General features: G+C 48.3%; 6 protein-coding genes across 6 annotated transcripts; 3 read left to right on the top strand and 3 right to left on the bottom strand.

Moving 5' to 3' along the window:
• Nucleotides 1–365: 365 nt before the first annotated feature.
• C8Q69DRAFT_431792 (putative eukaryotic translation initiation factor 3 subunit EifCd) lies at nucleotides 366–2,650 on the top strand. Its single transcript, XM_028628493.1, has 2 exons — nucleotides 366–715; nucleotides 775–2,650. The coding sequence occupies exons 1-2, from the start codon at nucleotides 508–510 to the stop codon at nucleotides 2,340–2,342; spliced, it is 1,776 nt and encodes a 591-aa protein (XP_028486107.1). The 5' UTR covers nucleotides 366–507; the 3' UTR covers nucleotides 2,343–2,650.
• Nucleotides 2,651–2,724: 74 nt separating this feature from the next.
• Nucleotides 2,725–4,337, bottom strand: C8Q69DRAFT_465367 (hypothetical protein). The gene is made up of 3 exons (XM_028630488.1): nucleotides 3,696–4,337; nucleotides 3,144–3,433; nucleotides 2,725–3,059 (listed from the first exon to the last, which is right to left on the bottom strand). Exons 1-3 carry the CDS (start codon nucleotides 4,030–4,032, stop codon nucleotides 3,000–3,002), a joined length of 687 nt encoding a protein of 228 aa, XP_028486106.1. The 5' UTR covers nucleotides 4,033–4,337; the 3' UTR covers nucleotides 2,725–2,999.
• Nucleotides 4,338–4,510: 173 nt separating this feature from the next.
• Nucleotides 4,511–6,168, top strand: C8Q69DRAFT_465365 (hypothetical protein). The gene is made up of 4 exons (XM_028630487.1): nucleotides 4,511–4,956; nucleotides 5,029–5,288; nucleotides 5,337–5,508; nucleotides 5,637–6,168. Exons 1-4 carry the CDS (start codon nucleotides 4,800–4,802, stop codon nucleotides 5,687–5,689), a joined length of 642 nt encoding a protein of 213 aa, XP_028486105.1. The 5' UTR covers nucleotides 4,511–4,799; the 3' UTR covers nucleotides 5,690–6,168.
• Nucleotides 6,169–9,525: 3,357 nt separating this feature from the next.
• On the bottom strand, nucleotides 9,526–11,191 carry C8Q69DRAFT_465359 (hypothetical protein). The gene has a single exon (XM_028630486.1). It carries the CDS (start codon nucleotides 10,824–10,826, stop codon nucleotides 9,864–9,866), a length of 963 nt encoding a protein of 320 aa, XP_028486104.1. The 5' UTR covers nucleotides 10,827–11,191; the 3' UTR covers nucleotides 9,526–9,863.
• A 3,242-nt stretch (nucleotides 11,192–14,433) lies between these two features.
• On the top strand, nucleotides 14,434–16,625 carry C8Q69DRAFT_465354 (major facilitator superfamily domain-containing protein). Its single transcript, XM_028630485.1, has 3 exons — nucleotides 14,434–14,784; nucleotides 14,861–15,474; nucleotides 15,541–16,625. Exons 1-3 carry the CDS (start codon nucleotides 14,513–14,515, stop codon nucleotides 16,473–16,475), a joined length of 1,821 nt encoding a protein of 606 aa, XP_028486103.1. The 5' UTR covers nucleotides 14,434–14,512; the 3' UTR covers nucleotides 16,476–16,625.
• Nucleotides 16,626–17,595, bottom strand: C8Q69DRAFT_465351 (glutathione-dependent formaldehyde-activating enzyme). Its single transcript, XM_028630484.1, has 3 exons — nucleotides 17,301–17,595; nucleotides 17,017–17,225; nucleotides 16,626–16,940 (listed from the first exon to the last, which is right to left on the bottom strand). The coding sequence occupies exons 1-3, from the start codon at nucleotides 17,419–17,421 to the stop codon at nucleotides 16,860–16,862; spliced, it is 411 nt and encodes a 136-aa protein (XP_028486102.1). The 5' UTR covers nucleotides 17,422–17,595; the 3' UTR covers nucleotides 16,626–16,859.
• Between the last annotated feature and the right edge of the window lie 56 nt (nucleotides 17,596–17,651).

Genomic DNA, 17,651 nt, shown 5'->3' with positions numbered 1-17,651 from the left:
AGCAGATACTCTCCACGGCCAAGAACATGGACCTGGGAAGTTGTCGCCGCTACGTGATGGGGTCTCTTGACGAAGATGCTTCACATTACTGTACTGTACATACATAGTGAAGATGACGTGGATTTTGATATTAGTTAGCGGAGGTGTCATTATTGTCACAAACCCTGCAGATATATGATCGCTGGAGATACCCACATTAGCTACATTCTAGTTTTTACGCAGGGATCGGTCTGCACCCAATGCTCTGGAAGTAACAAAGATCACCTACCCAAGAGAGCGGAGGGAGATCTGTAGCGGTGCGGTACCTTAGGTACTTAAGTAGTCTACCATGCCAGATGGAATTAAGCGTGGCGAGGGACGCCAAGCCCAACACCCACCAACTGCGGAGAGAAACACAAAAACTTCGAATATCGCATCCAAATCCGCCCAATCTTTACCACCTCACCGCTCCGCTGTCCATTCACGTTTCGGACACAGCAAAGCAGTGCAAAGGGCACAGATAGGATCATGGCTCCTATTTCTTTGTCAGACATCGTGTCTGCACTCCCTTCCGAGGACGCGTGGGGCCCCGCGACGCCCTCTGAGAACAGCCTCGATGGCGTCCCATACGCTCCCTTCTCGAAGGGTGACAAACTAGGCCGCATGGCCGACTGGACTTCTGAAGGAAAGGACCGCGAGAGAGGCGGTCGCCAGGCATACAACAGAAACTACAGAGGTGGGTTGCATTTCTGACGGATCGTGCGCAAGAAGATCAACTCTGCTAACACCCACCAGACCAGCAAGTGTACGGTGCTGGTACTTCCAGTCTTTTCGCTGGCATTCAGGTCGCCGAAGACGAGTCCTCCTTCTCCGTTGTCGACAACACCCGTACTTCGACGAAGACCCGTGCCTTTGGCCGTGGTGGCGGTACCATCTTCCGCGGCCGTGGCCAGCGCGGTGCCATTGGCCAGCGTGGTGGACGAGGAGCTTTCCAGAGGGCTGGTGCTGGCAGAGGGGGTGGTGACCGTTATTACGACCAGCGCGGTGGACGCGGTGGCCGCGGACGTCGTTTCGGATGGAAGGACTACGACAAGCCTCAGCGCAACCGTGACAGCTCGGTCAACATCCGACCAGAGTGGCAGGTGGTTGAGGAGGTCGACTTCAGCCGTCTCTCCAAGCTCAACCTGGAGACGCCAGATGGTGAGGACCTTGACAACTATGGCTTCCTTTACTACTACGACCGCTCCTACGACAAGATGCCCGTCAAGGGCCACGAGCGCAAGCTGCAATCCCTCGACCGCGCGGCCTACAATGTCACCACTTCCCAGGATCCTGTTATCCAGGAGTTGGCTGAGAAGAACGAGGCTACTGTGTTCGCCACCTCCGATATCCTATCGATGCTCATGTGCTCCCCCCGCAGTGTGTACTCGTGGGATATTGTCATTGTCCGCCAGGGCAACAAGATCTATTTCGACAAGCGTGAGGGCGCTTCTATTGATCTGGTGACCGTGAATGAGAACGCCGCAGACGCTCCTCTTGAAGCATCCGAGACCGCTGGCAAGCAGGAGACGATCAACACCCCTGGATCTCTGGCCCTGGAGGCGACCGTTATCAACCATAACTTTGCCCTGCAGACAGTGATCGAGTCAGATGCCGCCAAGGTGGAATTCAGCCACCCCAACCCGTTCTACAACGCTGCTGAAGAGACCGAGCCCCTGGCGTCCAAGGCTTACAAGTACCGCCGTTTCGACCTTTCCCTCGAGAGGGACGAGGAACCGCTCAACCTGATTGTCCGGACCGAAATCGATGCGGTCATGAAGAACACCGCCAGTGGGGAGGATCAGCAGTTGATCATCAAGGCGCTCAACGAGTTCGACAGCAAGGCCCAAGGCTCTGGTGGCTCTCTCGACTGGCGCACCAAGTTGGCCTCTCAGCGTGGTGCTGTCGTGGCCACTGAGATGAAGAACAACAGCTGCAAGCTCGCCCGCTGGACAACGCAGGCTATCCTTGCCAAGGCAGACATGATGAAGCTTGGATTCGTGTCCCGTGTCAACCCGCGCTCTGCTGCTGCTCACATCATCCTGGGCGTTGTTGGTTACAAGCCTCGCGATTTCGCTGTCCAGATGAACCTGAACTTGTCCAACGGATGGGGTATCGTCCGGACCATTGTCGACCTCGTCCGCAGCCTGGATGACGAGGAGGAGGAAGAGAGTGCCGATAAGATCAAGAAGTACGTCCTGGTCAAGGACCCCAACAAGCCCGTCATTCGGCTGTACAGCGTCCCTCCCAACACTTTCGAGGAGGATGCTGAAGAGGCTGCGGCCGAGAGCAAGCTCGAGGAGACCGAAGGGGATGAGGAGTAAATTGAAATGTCTTTCCAAAGGCTACAAATGGATGGGCAGCATAGACATAATGTGACATGACGTGACATGTGCGTGGTCGATGATAAAACAATCCTCAAAAAGTTGGAGCAACCTGGAGCAACCGATATGTCATGATCGAATGTTAGATGGGTTTCTTCATATCTGCCTATTTTTCTGAATCCGTTCTTATTGTAGCATCTTTTTACCAAGATAAAATATGTTCATCTTCTATTCTACTTCATCCGGCTTGTAACCTGTGCGGGAATCGAATCGTAGTCGAATAGTCGCCAGACAGACAGTCAGTCATAGCAAGCGTAACCAGGACCTACTAAAGTCTTGATCAAGTCTACACCCCATTCAACTGCTTCGTCCGCTAGTATTGTTCTGGATTGTAAGCAAGATTGATTGATAGTTACTATGAATACATTTGATTTATCCTTGTCTATCGAGATGAGATTGCCAAACTAGCGAATAAAGCGGGGATAGAAAACCGCATAAAACCACCAAACACATCACGGAATTTGTTTGAGAAGAGGATATCAAGAGACCTGATCCAACAGGCAGTACTAGACAAACCGCAATCGTAATTATGGGGAAGAGCGCATTTACAACAGCAGACGAATGTCGACATCATGTGTAATTCAGCAGACAACTCCGCTATGAATGCTCGCGAATGGCCAAGATCGCGATCGCGAGGACGAATATCGTTATGACCACCTGAGGTAACTCTGCATCAGCAAAAAAAAAAAAAAAAAAAAAAAGGGAAGACAAAAAGAAAAAGAATATTCTGTCGAAACTCACCGCAGTTATCAAGGCCGCAATACAATACAACTCCCACCCACCGGCATATACCTTCCCCAGGGCGATCGCATGCTGTTGTTTCCAGAACCGGTGTGCGCCCAGGGCCGCAATGAGAATGGCTACACCGTGGCAGGCTATTGAGAGGGGAATGCCCACAGTATAGAATCCAAAGCCGTGTGGCGGCGGAGATAATCTCTCGCGTTGCAGGCGGAAGAGTTGCGCAATGAGGACGCCTAGCATGGAGGTCGCGACGGAGGTACGAATGTACGCTAGGAATGTCCGCTCAAGAGCTGGAGGTGAGAGAGTTAGCTGGCTGTAGTTCCAGATTGACTTCAAGCACTAAACGGTGCTGATTTCAAGAGGTTCGATATCCACGACTTGAAATTTCAGAGTGTTGATTCCACAAAATCGACTTTGGATATGCATTTGTCGATGGAGAAATCCGGACAAAGACTCGAAGTTGCAATTTGATACGAAGCCTTTTTTTTGATGCACATTGCTCCATCGCGGACAGATAGACCAGCTGAAAGGACCAAAAGCCGAAAGACTTACCAAGGTGATCGCGACTCGACTTCTGCGGAACAGTCAACACTATGCTCCTTGTCCAGAATTTCCTGGTAGCGCTAAATCGACCGTGGACGTTGCTGCGCTGGCTGGCTTGCGATTGCGACTGTGACCGTGTCCGTCGGGCGGTTATGCGGTCTTCATCCGAGGAGACTGAAACGCTGGACGACGTCTGATTGTCATCGGTGATGTGGATCTCGTCCAGTTCTGTTGCGTCGCGATTGTCGCGATTGTCTCGATTGTCTCGATTGTTGGGATTGTCATTGTGCTCGCTCGGGACAGAGGGGTGCGCATCGTCGCCGACATTGTCTCTCGTCGCGGCCATTACTGAGACCGCATACGATCAAGTTCCTTTCCCAAGAGCGATTATTACCAGATGTCCGTCCACGACGACATCTCGAACAATGTAATTGTAGACAATAATGTCGTAGAGGAACGTCGGGTTGCGGGGAACGGAGTCGTGCTGGAACGGAGGTGTCTCTGGCGGGATTCGTTTCCCTTAACTTGCCTAACGTGGCCCAGAGATCCAGAGCGAAAGGACCGAGCTGCGGTCGAAGTACATCGTTCGGAATCTCAACATGATGTAGTCAGAGGCCAGAAGAGAGCTGTCTGCTGCATCCGGAAAGTCTACAGAAGCAAGTATATCACTATTTATACCAAAATCTCCGATAAATACGCGTCGGACCTGGTTTGTTGCTTTCAGCCAACCAGCATGCTCGATTGACGGATTGCGACATCGGGGCTAGAGCGTTTCGGGACAGCGCCAGATTGATGGCCAAGAAAGGTAATTATTATTCTTAATATCAATGACTACCTACCTAATTATGTACTAGGGGTACCATATTATTATTTTATTATTTGATATAGATTATTACTCTTGTTCAATGGTCAGACTCCCTCTAATCTATAACGCAGACTTGGACTTTTGTCAGGTTCTATGATATCAGGTGATCAACACAGCGTCATTGTGAACATAACAAGCTCATTTCAACTTTCCTCTCTTCCCCTCTCAGGGCATCCAAAGATCATCAGTTTCGGCTTTACCGTCTCTCACAGTACGCCTTACTGATCCTGTCACTTCGAAGCCACATCATGTCGCAAGATACTTCTTCCCGCTGTCGGCTTCCAGACGATGTTATGGTTCCTTTCGATGAAAGCATCCAAGGCACCCCATGGGCCACCTATCTTTATGCGACACTGGTTGAGGGCCGTAACTATGAGGAGCCGGAAGTTCAGGAATTAGGAAGAAGTAATCCTTCACCCCTAACACATTTAACTTACGTTACTCGAAGGTCAAAAGTACTGACTTTTTGGCTCTTAGAAGCAATGGAATGGGGGACACTACCTCTGAAAACGGCTCCAGCAGGAAAATGGCCCGCTACTCATAAGGAGAGAATCCTCTTTCTGGAATCAATCCGTCACGATCTGTTTTTCGCGCCTAGTTTCAATGAGATCAATGCTGCCATTGAATGGCATAGGACGTTCCCAGAAGAAGACTTGTGTTCAAATGAGCTGGTCATTTTTCAGAAGGGTAGAAAAGTCGATACGTGGGACTGGAAGGAACCTACCTACTGGCAAGAAGTAAACTAATCAATCCAATTTCGATGTCGATCTACTAACCATCAATAGGGTACAGCTTATGCCCTTATGAACAGCGCAACGGGCCCGGCAGGAAACCCCGGGTTTCAGCAGCGGTTGGTTTATCAGCCACAGAGAATGAGTGATCCAACGCCATCGGCACTGTACACGAAAACTGGCAGCAGCATGTTTCAGGTAACTAAAAATCATGGCCCTCGAAAAGGTCTGATCTGATGCCATTTAATATTTAATATTTAATATTTACTTTTTCCCTTCCTAATCTTGAATTTAGAAATTAACGGTTTTTTTCTTCTTCTTTTTAGAACTGCTAACTAGTTATATTTAATATAGATTATTACTCTTGTTCAAGAGTCAGACTCCCTCTGATCTATAACGCGGACTAGGGCTTCTATCAGGTTCTATATCAGGCGATCTGATCATAACAAGCTCATTTCATCTGTCCTCTCTCTCAGCTTAACTGATTAATTAGGTATGCCACAAGCCTTTGGGCAAGATTTTCTTTACTTCTAAGGTTGCACTTTATGTATATAATTACATACCTTAGCACGTCCCTATACCCCATGGGAGGCCACCAGGGCCACATACTTCACCTCTATTCCGCTGGACGTTAATGGATACCACTCACACATTCCCCCATTCACCCCTGTCATTGCTATCCAGAGATTATTCACCTTCGGAGCCGCATTATATAGCAGGAAATTTCTTCCCGCCATTGGCTTCCAGGCAATGTCAATTATAATTCCTCTTGATGAAAGCATCCGAGATACCCATGGGCCATCTCTCTTTATATATGAAGACTATAACGAAGAAGAGCCAGAAGTTCTGGAATTAGTAGAGCATCCTGCTTCTGCAAGGAATCCATCACGTTTTTTTTTTTTTTTTTTTGGCCCCAGTCTCGAGGAAACCAATGCTGCTATTGAATATATAAGACCTTCCCATTCCAGAAGAACAGTTATATTCGAATGAACTTATCATTTCCCAAAAGGGCAGAAACGTACCTAGATACATCATAGTATTTGAAAGAACTTTCTTTCTAGACAAAGGTAAAATAATCAATCTAATTATAATCTGGATCTACTAACTAGTCATAGGGAATAATTTTTACCTTATAAACGATCCGACGGGTCCACCAGCGAATCCCAGATTTCAGCAGCAGTTGGTGAATCAGACACATGGAAAATCGTAACGGCGCTCTGGGATCCGGAGGTATATGGATATCCTCCAGCGTACGTTAAGCTCTGCGATGCCTGGGTTTATGTCGTCGTAAAGACAATGTCACTGTCCCGGCGAGCAACCAAATGGCCGTATGATTTCACTGCGCAAGGGCATGTGCGTCACACACGGATACCTGCCAGCCCCGCTGTGTGGTTGATGCGAGACAATACGCCGTACTACCCTGAATATCAATATCAACGTCGGCGGTATACGACACAAAATACTATTTTTGCAAAATGATTTTCCCGTGGCTCATGAAAGTGGATGATATCCTGGCAAGCCGGCGCTGGTGCGTCTCCCTACGCCTTGCTATTAGATTTACTCCGTTGTGTGTCTTCTGAATCTAAGCAATTACAATCTAACCATTTACTCCAGGATGCAAGGATATAAGGATACCTAGCCGGACTTTAACTAATGTCAGCCATCAGTTATTACTTTTGTTTGCAAGTACTATATCTTGAGCTGCCTACAGCTTATATTGCACTATGGTATAGTTGTCTCAGAGTCCCGGCTGCATATATTTTCTTCCTTGGTAAGTCCCTATAGGCACAATATTACCAATGGCTTCTACTATTCAGCTCCCGCGGGTTTACTATTATTAACGGCTTCTCCCATCTAAAAGCAAGATAGCAACAATATTCCGGGAACTTCAGCCTGTGAATACTTTTAATTACTATCAGATATATATAGCTAGCGGTGCTTAAAGTGGGGGTTTAAAATTTATTCTTTTATACCACCTTTTACTATCGATACTTCGCAGGCGAATTTAATAATAAATAAAGCTATTTCTCACAGCTTCAAACCAAATCTATCTTTTCTTTTAACCTACTGAGTTACACAGTGTTTTATATTTTAACCATTCTTTTTATTATAGTTATTACTGGCACCAATAATCAAATTTCTACCTATTACCACCTTTCCATCCGACGCTCGACAACCCTTGGAGCGAGGACTTCTTTGTGCGTATCTGGAGATAGACAGATCGTTGGAACCCATTTTGTAAAATATATCTTTTCTTTTATTTACCGTTTAATCTAACAGCTACTAGCTTCGGGCTGCAAGGCTCACCTCACCTCGACTATTCTCACCTTAACTATTATCTGTCTTCGATATTAACTCGGTTAATAAATAAAAGTATAATTTCTTCAAGCCCTTTACAGTCTCTAAATCGGACTGTACCTTTAGAGCTTAACTTAGGATATCTCTTAACTAACTTATATTTCTCGGATCTTAGCTGATCAGGATCCTTCAGACTATCCTGCCTTAACCCATTCTCTCTTTGTTACAATAAGTGAAAAGGATTCTAAAAGTTCAAGGAATAGAATCTCCTTTCCATTAATTATTACAGCCTCTGTTCACCGGAACTATTACAATTTCACCTTAACTGTATCAGGTCTGAAGGTAAGGCTGGTTATGGACAAACTTCTCAGCCACGGGTCTGCATTTTATCTACACTTCACAATCCGCTGGACTGCGGGCACAGCGGTACTTGGAGAGGATTGAGCTCTGCAATATACCCAAGCCTCGCTGTTCCTCCACAGGGACCACGTCCGACGTGCAGACATTGACCTCGTGACCACTGAGAACTGTCCACCTTCGAAATAACTGTAAGAGAGATGGGACTGTTCGTCTTGAACGTCGTGGTGGGGGACGGGCATCATTATGTTCCAGGTAACTAAACATTATGACTCTTAAAAAGGTCCGATTTGATGCCATTTAATATGAAAAGAATTATAGGGTTGGAGCTCATGCTAATAATGAATGCACATAGATTAATATCGAAATACGCTGTCCAACCGAGGTCAACGGAAACGGTCGAGTGTTTTCTACCACCATGGCATACGACATCGGATGTTCTCGTATTGTGATCCATCTCAGCGAGACTCGCTTATTCGCTACACCATATATATTGTCTCAGTTACTTACTACGCCTGTATACCTGTTTCGGCTGCGGTTGGTTTATCGTTGCATAAGAAGCGTACTCCATCCGACCTTGTTCCTGTAGCTTATCGGAAAGTTTCGTCAACGACCTCTCGATCCTTAGGTCCCAGGGGGTAAACCTTTGCGTGCTTTAGAACGCTGGACTCCCAACCATCTTTCAACGGAATTGTTAACCATTGGTCAGGAGGGATGTTGACGAAACCACGGTCAGACCATATATCATATGACCTGACGAGGTCTTCAAGCCGTCGTGACACTTCGGTATCGCCGTATACAGTGACGCCAATGTCTGTTAAACAAGACGCGACGCCATAAGCCGTTCGGCTCGCTCCAACCTATACTGACGCCGGCCATTCCTTTCCATACTATAACGATTGATTTCATCCTGGGTCTCTCTAGCTCCAACGGTATGGACTGCTGTATGTCAGTTACTTGCAAGTTCACCAAGAGAGTCACCTTTATCCCTGGTGCCGTGACATGGAGCGCGCCGCGCGCTGGGCAGAAGCCTTACTTGAGCGGCTCCGCCTTGGCGATTGGGGTATCCCTCGCTGTATCATTACCGATCGGGACAGGAAATTTTTATCTGAGCTATGGCGTTCACTGTTCGAGACGCTGGATACGAAGCTGTTGTTCTCTACAGCTTACCACCCACAAACTGATGGACAATCCGAGGATTCTGACGGTACAAGTTCGCGTTATAAACGCTAGCCGCGCCTTGTCTAAGAGATTGGAAAGCAATGAATGCAATGATCATGGGTGGTTCAGACAGGATAGGTTCACTGCCATTAGCAGATTTATTCGTTCGTTCTCACAAGGATGAGCAACGTCTCTACTGCGCTACCTCGAAGACTCAACTCATGCGCATCATGCCAGCATAAGTCTGAACGATAGGCGATCCAAAACCTGTATTCAATATCTCTATTGACAGTCACGAGCTGTTCATTTCAATGGCTTATAAAAACAACGCATTAATATTTGGGAGCAAGAAAGAGTTACAACCGTCCAAGGGAACTTCTATAGAGCTAGAAAGTCTGCTCTAAAACTACCTAGGTTGGCCTTATGTTCCCGCTTATAGAAAGTTTCATTATCATTGCATTGTATAGAGATAGAATAAATACAGAATGTTAGAACCTGAAAATGAATTGTATACGAGAATCAGAACCCCTCTGATACCGAGTATATAGTCGTAGATCACCCATCAGAATGTTGTGCGTAGATCCTCGTGTTCGCTTAGCATCTCGCTGAGAGTTGCCATTGTAGCGCTGGTCGCACAAGACCCAAACGGTACAGCAGGTAGGAGAGATCCCAGAAGGGGAATTGTACTCCATTGTACACGTAGAGCCGTCATTTTCAGTGATTCAAATGCCGACGTGATCATCAATATCTCGACATAAATGATGCCTATTCCATCTCGTAGAGTGACCTTTCCGGCTCTCGTCCCTGTTGCTGCTGACGCAAACGAGACCGATTCAAAGGGGCTGGCATTAGTTCGCTCTGCTTGTAGTTACGATCTTGTTCAGAGTCTTGCCAAACAGGCCGTGACCCAGACGACGGGTCGGGTTTTGGGCCTGGAGGTGGCGATCCTGGTACTTCTGCAACATTCATCGAATTCGGCGCAAGATAGGCAGAGGCTAATCGTGCAGCCTGCAGTTCTTCTGCCGCTGATATTGTAGATAGATGTCGAACCCTGGGATCCTGACCTCCGCAAAATTCAGACGCAGCCGGGGAGACAACAGCCCCGGAATGGCCAGAATATCCAGAATACATCGAACCACCCGACCCTAATGTTATCTGAGGCGATGATTTCCCGTGCGTAACCGACGTCCGGCCTGCGTGCTCTTTTATAATATCCGCTTTCACAACCAGCCGGTCAACCAGGACCTGGTGCGCCTTTTTCAACGTCCGCTTGACGAAGTTGTTCATTACAATATTGCATCGCATGTCGACGTCCTCTCGCAAATATAAACCCTCGCGTGGCGCATTTGCCAACCCTAGCTCAACTGGCTCTCTCGGCTCCTCGGGCATGTTCCCGCAAATGCTCCATTTCTCCTTGATATCCAGACCCGCGGGCGCATAGACATGCGTCTGTAAGCCTCGCGGCAGGTCGTAAAAGCAAGCTTTGTAACTCACCTTTCCAGTCACCATGCCTCCGGGCAGGTACGATATTCTGTCCGTGAGTTCGTACCAGATACAGTGGAACTCGTCCGCGGTAGCGACTGGCGGTGGTTTGCAACGTCCATGCTTGATAACTAGGGGGTTCAACTCGATCATCTCCGAATGATTGTGCAGAGTTTCGACCACTGTATCCCGTGTGATGTATGGGGGAAGTGGCGTGACTGTGGTGAAGACACTGCGTTTCGACATGGCGACAGATAGATATGCGCCAGCGGGCTAGCTGGTCTCTGTTCAGTGCGGGCACTAATAAGCGGAGAGGAGCCAGAGAACCTGTATCAAATGATTATTGATTTCTGAAGGGAAGATAAAATGTCGAGCTTCTCGCGTGCGAGATAAATTATCCCCCGGAGGGTGGCCGTGGCCCCCTCCACATGGGATTCTTGCCAACATCGTGTGTGGCTTGTACGGGAATTCCCCAACCGCACCTGCACTCTAGGCGTAAGCACTACAGAGACAACGCGGCTAAATTTAGCTAGCAAGTAGGCGCGGGCTAGTTAAAAATGCGGATTGTTCCTCTTGTTTGGGCACCAGAGCTGCTAACCATGTGTTGGATAACGCGGAATGGCTGATTATCCAGACCGCTCTTGGAGGTTGGCAGCCACACCCTACTTAAGTAGGTACTTACTTGACATTTTTTTCGGCCCCTTTTCGATTTCTACGGCTGCTGAATGAGTATAAGAAATAGACCGGGCGACAAATTAATACAGACCATAGAGATTATTTGATGATCACATTAGGAAATTGTCTCTATTACTACGCCTGAAGAAAGCCGAGGGAAAGCCAATCGACTAAAGCACGGTAGCTGACAGCGCATCTTCACCGCGATATCTGAAAGAAGGAGCGATTATGAGGAGTGACAACGACTATCATGTGCAAGTTATCTTCTTTTTGAAGCAGTGGATTTCCTAAATGAAAGATGGGGAAGGCTATCAAAAATGAACTAAATGCGTACATATATTTGCCGACATACTCCCCTCACAGACCGACCTACAAATCATGAAAAGGGAAGAAAAGAGTACATGCCAGAGCGAGCGGTATACGCTTCTATGCTTCATGATGGTCAAGGCTAGACATCTCATGGGAATCGATGGTACTGACAAAAAGGTGTAGAAGTGTCCACGGGACACTGAATTAGAACGATAGAAGCGGATGGATACATTGCGACCTCGTACGCCTCGATCCATCAATTGTGATACGAAGGAGCGCAGGAAACAAGCAGCCTTGGGATGAAAAGGATACAGATGGTGCATTTTATTTATGTTATATCGGCAAAGGTAGTTTTGATTGTTGATAAGATCGATATGATCTACTTATGTTGTTCGTTTGCGTTTGCTATTGGCATCCCACGACATCTGGGTCGCTTTCGAGTGCTAATAGAAGTGTTAATGTACCACTGCTCCTCGACTTCGGTTCTGATCTGGACACAATTGATCACAACCTACAAGGTTGTAGATGTATGGTACAACTAGAGCTAGCAGAGTCGTGTGACATATTCGCTACTCCACGATTCTGATGGCATATTTGAAGGGTTTAGTTCGAAGAAATATTTTGTATTACGTGACAGCGATACTTGCCACCTTCGTGGTCTGTAGTCTAGGCCTCGTCATGGCAACTGCCAAGGACATCTGGACATGATAATAGACCTGGCCGATGCCGGGGGCGGATGCTGAGACCGGAGGCAAGTCTTAGCCGCGTGCGACACCGATCATTAAAAGTTGCAGGATTGATTGGCCATAGAACACAGAGTTCTTCTAGATGTATAGGAGGCACTAATGATAATTACTCGAATAAAGGCGCGCTTGACGCGATTTCAATTAGTCTGCTCATCTGGTCGTGTCGTCAACTACCCGTGGCGATCTGTCGATATCATCGTAATGCTCCGTTGATGAAGCGGTTGTCCCGGACCACTACGAAGTGTTGACGATATTTCCTGGAAGGGATAGCCGAGAGCCTGAGAGAGACCCCGATGCAACTGATCTGATACAGTTATGTGATCGCGTGTTCTTGCCACGACATATTATTTGGGAGAAAAGGATTTCCAGGCTCACTGTGAGATCCTACCACCGAGGGAGTGAAGATATGGGTTGATGTCGACGCCACAAGCTGGAGCGCTGAGAATATCTCTTGCAAAAGGAGATGGAATGGGAACAAGAATCTCGTTCATCTGTGCTCCAATCCCAGATCGAATGAATATGTGAGGCAACCTGAACGGTTGGTGCTAAATCGGTGCTACAACATATAAATAGGGGGTCCGACTCAGGGGGTGTGGTAGGAACGATGCTTCGATGCAGCAAAGAGAGAGAGAGGCAAATACGGAGTAATGCGCGCTGAAAAAGCAGGGGACGCTTCCACAGATCGACTGTTTGCGTTTGGGTTGCTTTTTCTTTTTGTATTTTTGGATTCGACGAGAGTTTCAGAATTCAAACAGCGCGGGATGGCTGCAGCACACGCGGAACGTTGCATGCGCTATGGATGCGACTAGACGATCTTCCCCGGGCCTCTCTCTCTCTCCACTCGCATCAGGGATTGTTAAACTTAGCAGCCATCAGGGACAGGGAGAGTAGTAGGTATGGCTGGAATTCGAGAATCAATTCTAGAGTATGAAAAGAAAGTACGGTATGTGCGGATGGCTGATTCGGATTTCCTCACACTTTGGGGGAAAGAAGAAGATTGGTGGCTACTACTAGAAGACATCATCGGGAGAGTATAGTACGTGGTTGTTTTCGTTGCTGTCGGCTTTTTCCGACCGCGATACCCTGCCAGATAATTACGGTACTTACTTTTTTTGATGGCGCCATGATACGGTGCCCACTTTTCTAGAATCTCAAATGATTTCGTTAGGGTTTATTTATTTCTTTTTCTTTTTCTTTTTCTTCTTTTTTTTCCCCTCTCGCGTATTATTATCCTCCGAGAACCGCCCCTTTTCGTCTCGTGATAGAGAATTGAATTAGATAGTTCACTAGAGCTGTCCTCTTCATCCGAATAACGGACATGGAGAATTTTTTTCGCGACGAGAAGCGACGTCAAACCACGGTATTTGCTCTGATCCGTCTCCACGAGGAGAAGTGTGGGGACATCCTGCGTTCTCCGATTGTCTGCGAAAACGAGCGATTTCGGGACGGATTCGCCCACAGAAGCTCACAGACAGGCTTGGCCCGGAAGACTAACTAGTAACCGCTGTCATGGCGGGTTCTGGCCATGGGTTGGTTGATGGGGGAGAGATTTAATATTACGATCATTATCAGATAGCATCGGCCGTGATTGACGCATCGGGAAACGCTGATCCGGCGGCGTTGCGTGCGCCTGGAAAAGGAAGCGACGATGGGGGCCGAGAGCAGGCGCAGACCTATGAGGAAGCCACGACGGGCAGGCAGGAACGACCGGTGGTGGAGCAGCCAGCGTGCGATCGAGGAATACTAGTACGAAGTAGTAATAATTACTACTATTAAATAATAATAATATCCATGGATGTATTTGCGGTGCTAACTTTTCTCCGTGAACTTCAGAGTTCACACTAAGTGACTAATTAGTCTCGCCAGAAAATTATCAGATGGACGCGTGATAATCACTGGCCACTCAGCGGCGCCGCTACCCTCGGGCGGACGGACAGCGCGCCTTTATCAGATTATCAGATCCGCCGCCACGGTTATCTCCGGCCAGCCAAGTCACACTAGACTCGGTCGCAGCAGTCTGACTGGCAGTGAAGCCATGGGTGCCACTCGTGCAACGTTCTCTAGTGTAGGAAAATTCGTTGCCAACGCTTGCTGCGCAACATATATAAGATATACCTGACCCTTGATCTTGATCTCGATCTCGATCTCCACGCGGACAATCCTGGACCTAGACCATCGCCCGTTGCTCCTGCGCTCTCCACCATGGGTGCTTTGGATCTGATCAAAGGTCGTCATGACCACCACCTCGCCGCTGCCGTCTCCGAGTCCGAGGCCTACCCGCCCTCCAAGGCCGAGGCTCACGTGCCAGACCAGTCCGGAAGCGATACCGAAACGCTGAGTCTCGAGGAGCGCGAAGCCCGCGAGATCGAGAAGCACCCGGATCAGATCACCCAGGATGCCCAGCTGGGTGTGCAAAAGGCTGAGGCTGCTGCCCTCGTCTGGCCCAAGAAGGCCGTCTATGGAACATATGCATGGTAAGTGCCAATGCCACCATCAGGCACGAAGAAAGACAAGAAAAAAAAAAGGGACGCCATCTAACACAACCCGTAGGATCTGGGTCTGCTACTTCATGCTCGCTCTCCAACAGTCAATCTTTAGCAACGTCTACAACAACGCCTACGCCAACTTCCAGTCTGCCCCCCAGATCAGCACGGCCAACATTCTGGGCACCATCATCGGTGGAGTCCTGAAATTGCCCATCGCAAAGTCCCTGAATATCTGGGGCCGTACCGAGAGCTTCCTCTTCTTTGTCGGCGTCTACGTGCTGGGAATGATCATCGTGGCCGCGAGTAATGGTCCCAATGCCTATGCCGCAGGCTATGTCTTCTACTGGATCGGCTACGATGCCATCTATCTGATCCTGGACATCTTCATCGCCGATACGTCCGGTCTACGGAACCGAGCGTTCGCCTTCGCTTTCTCCAGCACTCCGTTCATCTGTACTGCGTTTACTGGACCGCTGGCGGCGCAGTCATTCCTCAAAATGACCACTTGGCGGTGGGCCATTGGCGCCTTCTGCCTGATCATGCCCGTGGTCTTCGGTCCGTTGGCGATCGTCTTCAAGTTCTATCAGATCAAGGCGGAGAAGATGGGCCTGTTCAAGAGGGTGGACAGTGGCCGGACCCCACTGCAGTCGCTGATTCATTACATTCATGAGTTTGATAGTAAGTTGGGAACTCTCTCTTGAAAATTGACCCCAAAACAAAGGTGGCTAACTCGACCCTCTCTAGTCGTCGGTGCGTTCTTGCTGATGGCCGCCTTCGTACTCTTCCTGTTGCCCTTCAGTCTGCAGACCTACGGAAAGGCCAACTACGATAGCGCCACCTTCATTGCCATGGTCGTCGTCGGAGTCTGTCTGTTCCCGGTCTTCGCGATCTGGGAGAAATTCTTCGCTCGCACCCACTTCGTCCGGTGGGAGCTCTTCAAGAAGCGTACGGTCCTCGGTGCCAGCTGTCTGGCCGCGATTCTGTACTTCAGCTTCTACTCCTGGGATCAGTACTTCTACAACTTCGTTATCGTGGTCTACAACCTGGACATCTCCGACACGGGATACATGACCTCGATCTACAACGTCGGATCTTGCTTCTTCTCGCCACTATTCGGTCTGTATATCCGCTGGACTAGGCATTTCAAGTACGCCGCACTCTGCTTTGCCCTTCCGCTGATGATCCTGGGTGCTGGTCTTATGATCCACTTCCGTGGACAGGACGGAGATATCGGTTATGTCATCATGTGCCAGATCTTTATTGCCTTTTCTGGTGGTATGCTCGTCATCAGTCAACAGATGGCGGTCATGGCGGCTGCGGACCGTGATGGTGTGCCGATGATGCTTTCCATCCTCGGCCTGTTCAACAGTGTCGGCGGTGCCATCGGCTATGCCGTCTCCGCATCCATCTACAGTGGAACCTTCCCCAAGGCACTATATGAAAAATTACCCGCAGGAGACAAAGACCTGGTGGAGAAGATCTATGTGGGCGGTTACCTGGTCGCCTTCGAATACCCGCCAGGCACGCCGATCCGAGAAGCCATCAACTACGCCTGGGGATACAGTCAGAAATACGGATGCATCTCCGCCACCGCCATCCTCGCTCTGGCGATTCCTGCCATCGGCATGTGGAAGAACTACAACGTCGACCGGAAGCAGAACAAGGGACAGGTCCTCTAAAAAACCAAAATATAACAGGGGGCAGTACTTTTTTTTTTCGCGCTACTGGCAGATTATTCCCTCCCCTCGATGTATCAAAGGATGAAAGTGTAATGGTTGATGGCTTGGATGGCATTGGAAAAAGTTCTTGTTTAGCGTATTCTAATGGTTATAATAATTTATATAAAGAATCTTCTATTGTTGTCAATATAGCTTCTTGCAGTCTATTGATTACACACTCATCATCATCATCATCGTCATCAAGATAGACTATATTCATAGCTTCACTGGCAAAAATATGCTCAATGGGGAAGAGATCATTATCTGATCTAAATGGTTATTTGCAGGTAAGGTTTTCACCCCAAAAGGCACGGGATAGATAGACCATAACATTTGACGAATTAATTATTGCGGCATATGCTCGAACGGGTGCGCCAAGCTCTCCTTGCAAAAAGGCAGCTTGCTCACAGTCCAGATTTCAGTGTCCTGCAAGATCATCTCAGTTAACTCTTCTGTTTTTTTCATCTTCATTTTCTTTTTATTTTTAAGTGGGCACACATACCGGCTGCAAAGCCTTCTTAATCTCCGTGTCAAAGGTACCAGCCTTGATAGCGATAATCTCAGGCGCAGCATCCGGATCATGGGCAATTGGCGAACCACATTCAGAACAAAACACACGATGCACGGCCTTCCCTGAGCTTCCTAGCCCAGCCCAGCTCTTCGTAGGACCCTTGATGGTGAGTTTATCCTTCGGAACCACGGCGACCAGCGCTTTTAATTAAGTCAGTCATCGTTCCTGGTGAATGGATCATATGTGAAGGTTGCACTGCACTGCACTGTACATACAGTAGGTGGAGCCGCTCTGACGCTGGCAATCGTCGCAGTGGTCATAAGCAACGGCAAGTGGCTTGTCGATGTCGATTGAGTAGGTGACGGCCTTGCAGAGGCAGTGGCCAGTGAGAGGCATGGTGGGCGATGTGTAACTAAGTAGTTATGGTATGTAGTGTTATGTAATAGACTAGTTAGGGATATTTTTTGCGTTTTGATTCTTTCAAGGTCCTTGATCTTGGGGACCTTGGTTGAAGGTCTTTGGGAGGGTATTTAAACCTCTCTCGTTCATGGTCAAGCGGGGTTTGGGTGATATTGCCGAACTTGTTGTGTCTCACAATCGTGATGCCGTAAGTATCTAAGTGTTAT

Source organism: Paecilomyces variotii, assembly GCF_004022145.1.
Source record: "Paecilomyces variotii strain CBS 101075 chromosome Unknown C8Q69scaffold_4, whole genome shotgun sequence".
NCBI lineage: Eukaryota > Fungi > Ascomycota > Eurotiomycetes > Eurotiales > Thermoascaceae > Paecilomyces > Paecilomyces variotii.
Note: the sequence above shows the minus strand (reverse complement) of the source record. Positions and strands in the feature narration are given on the sequence as shown.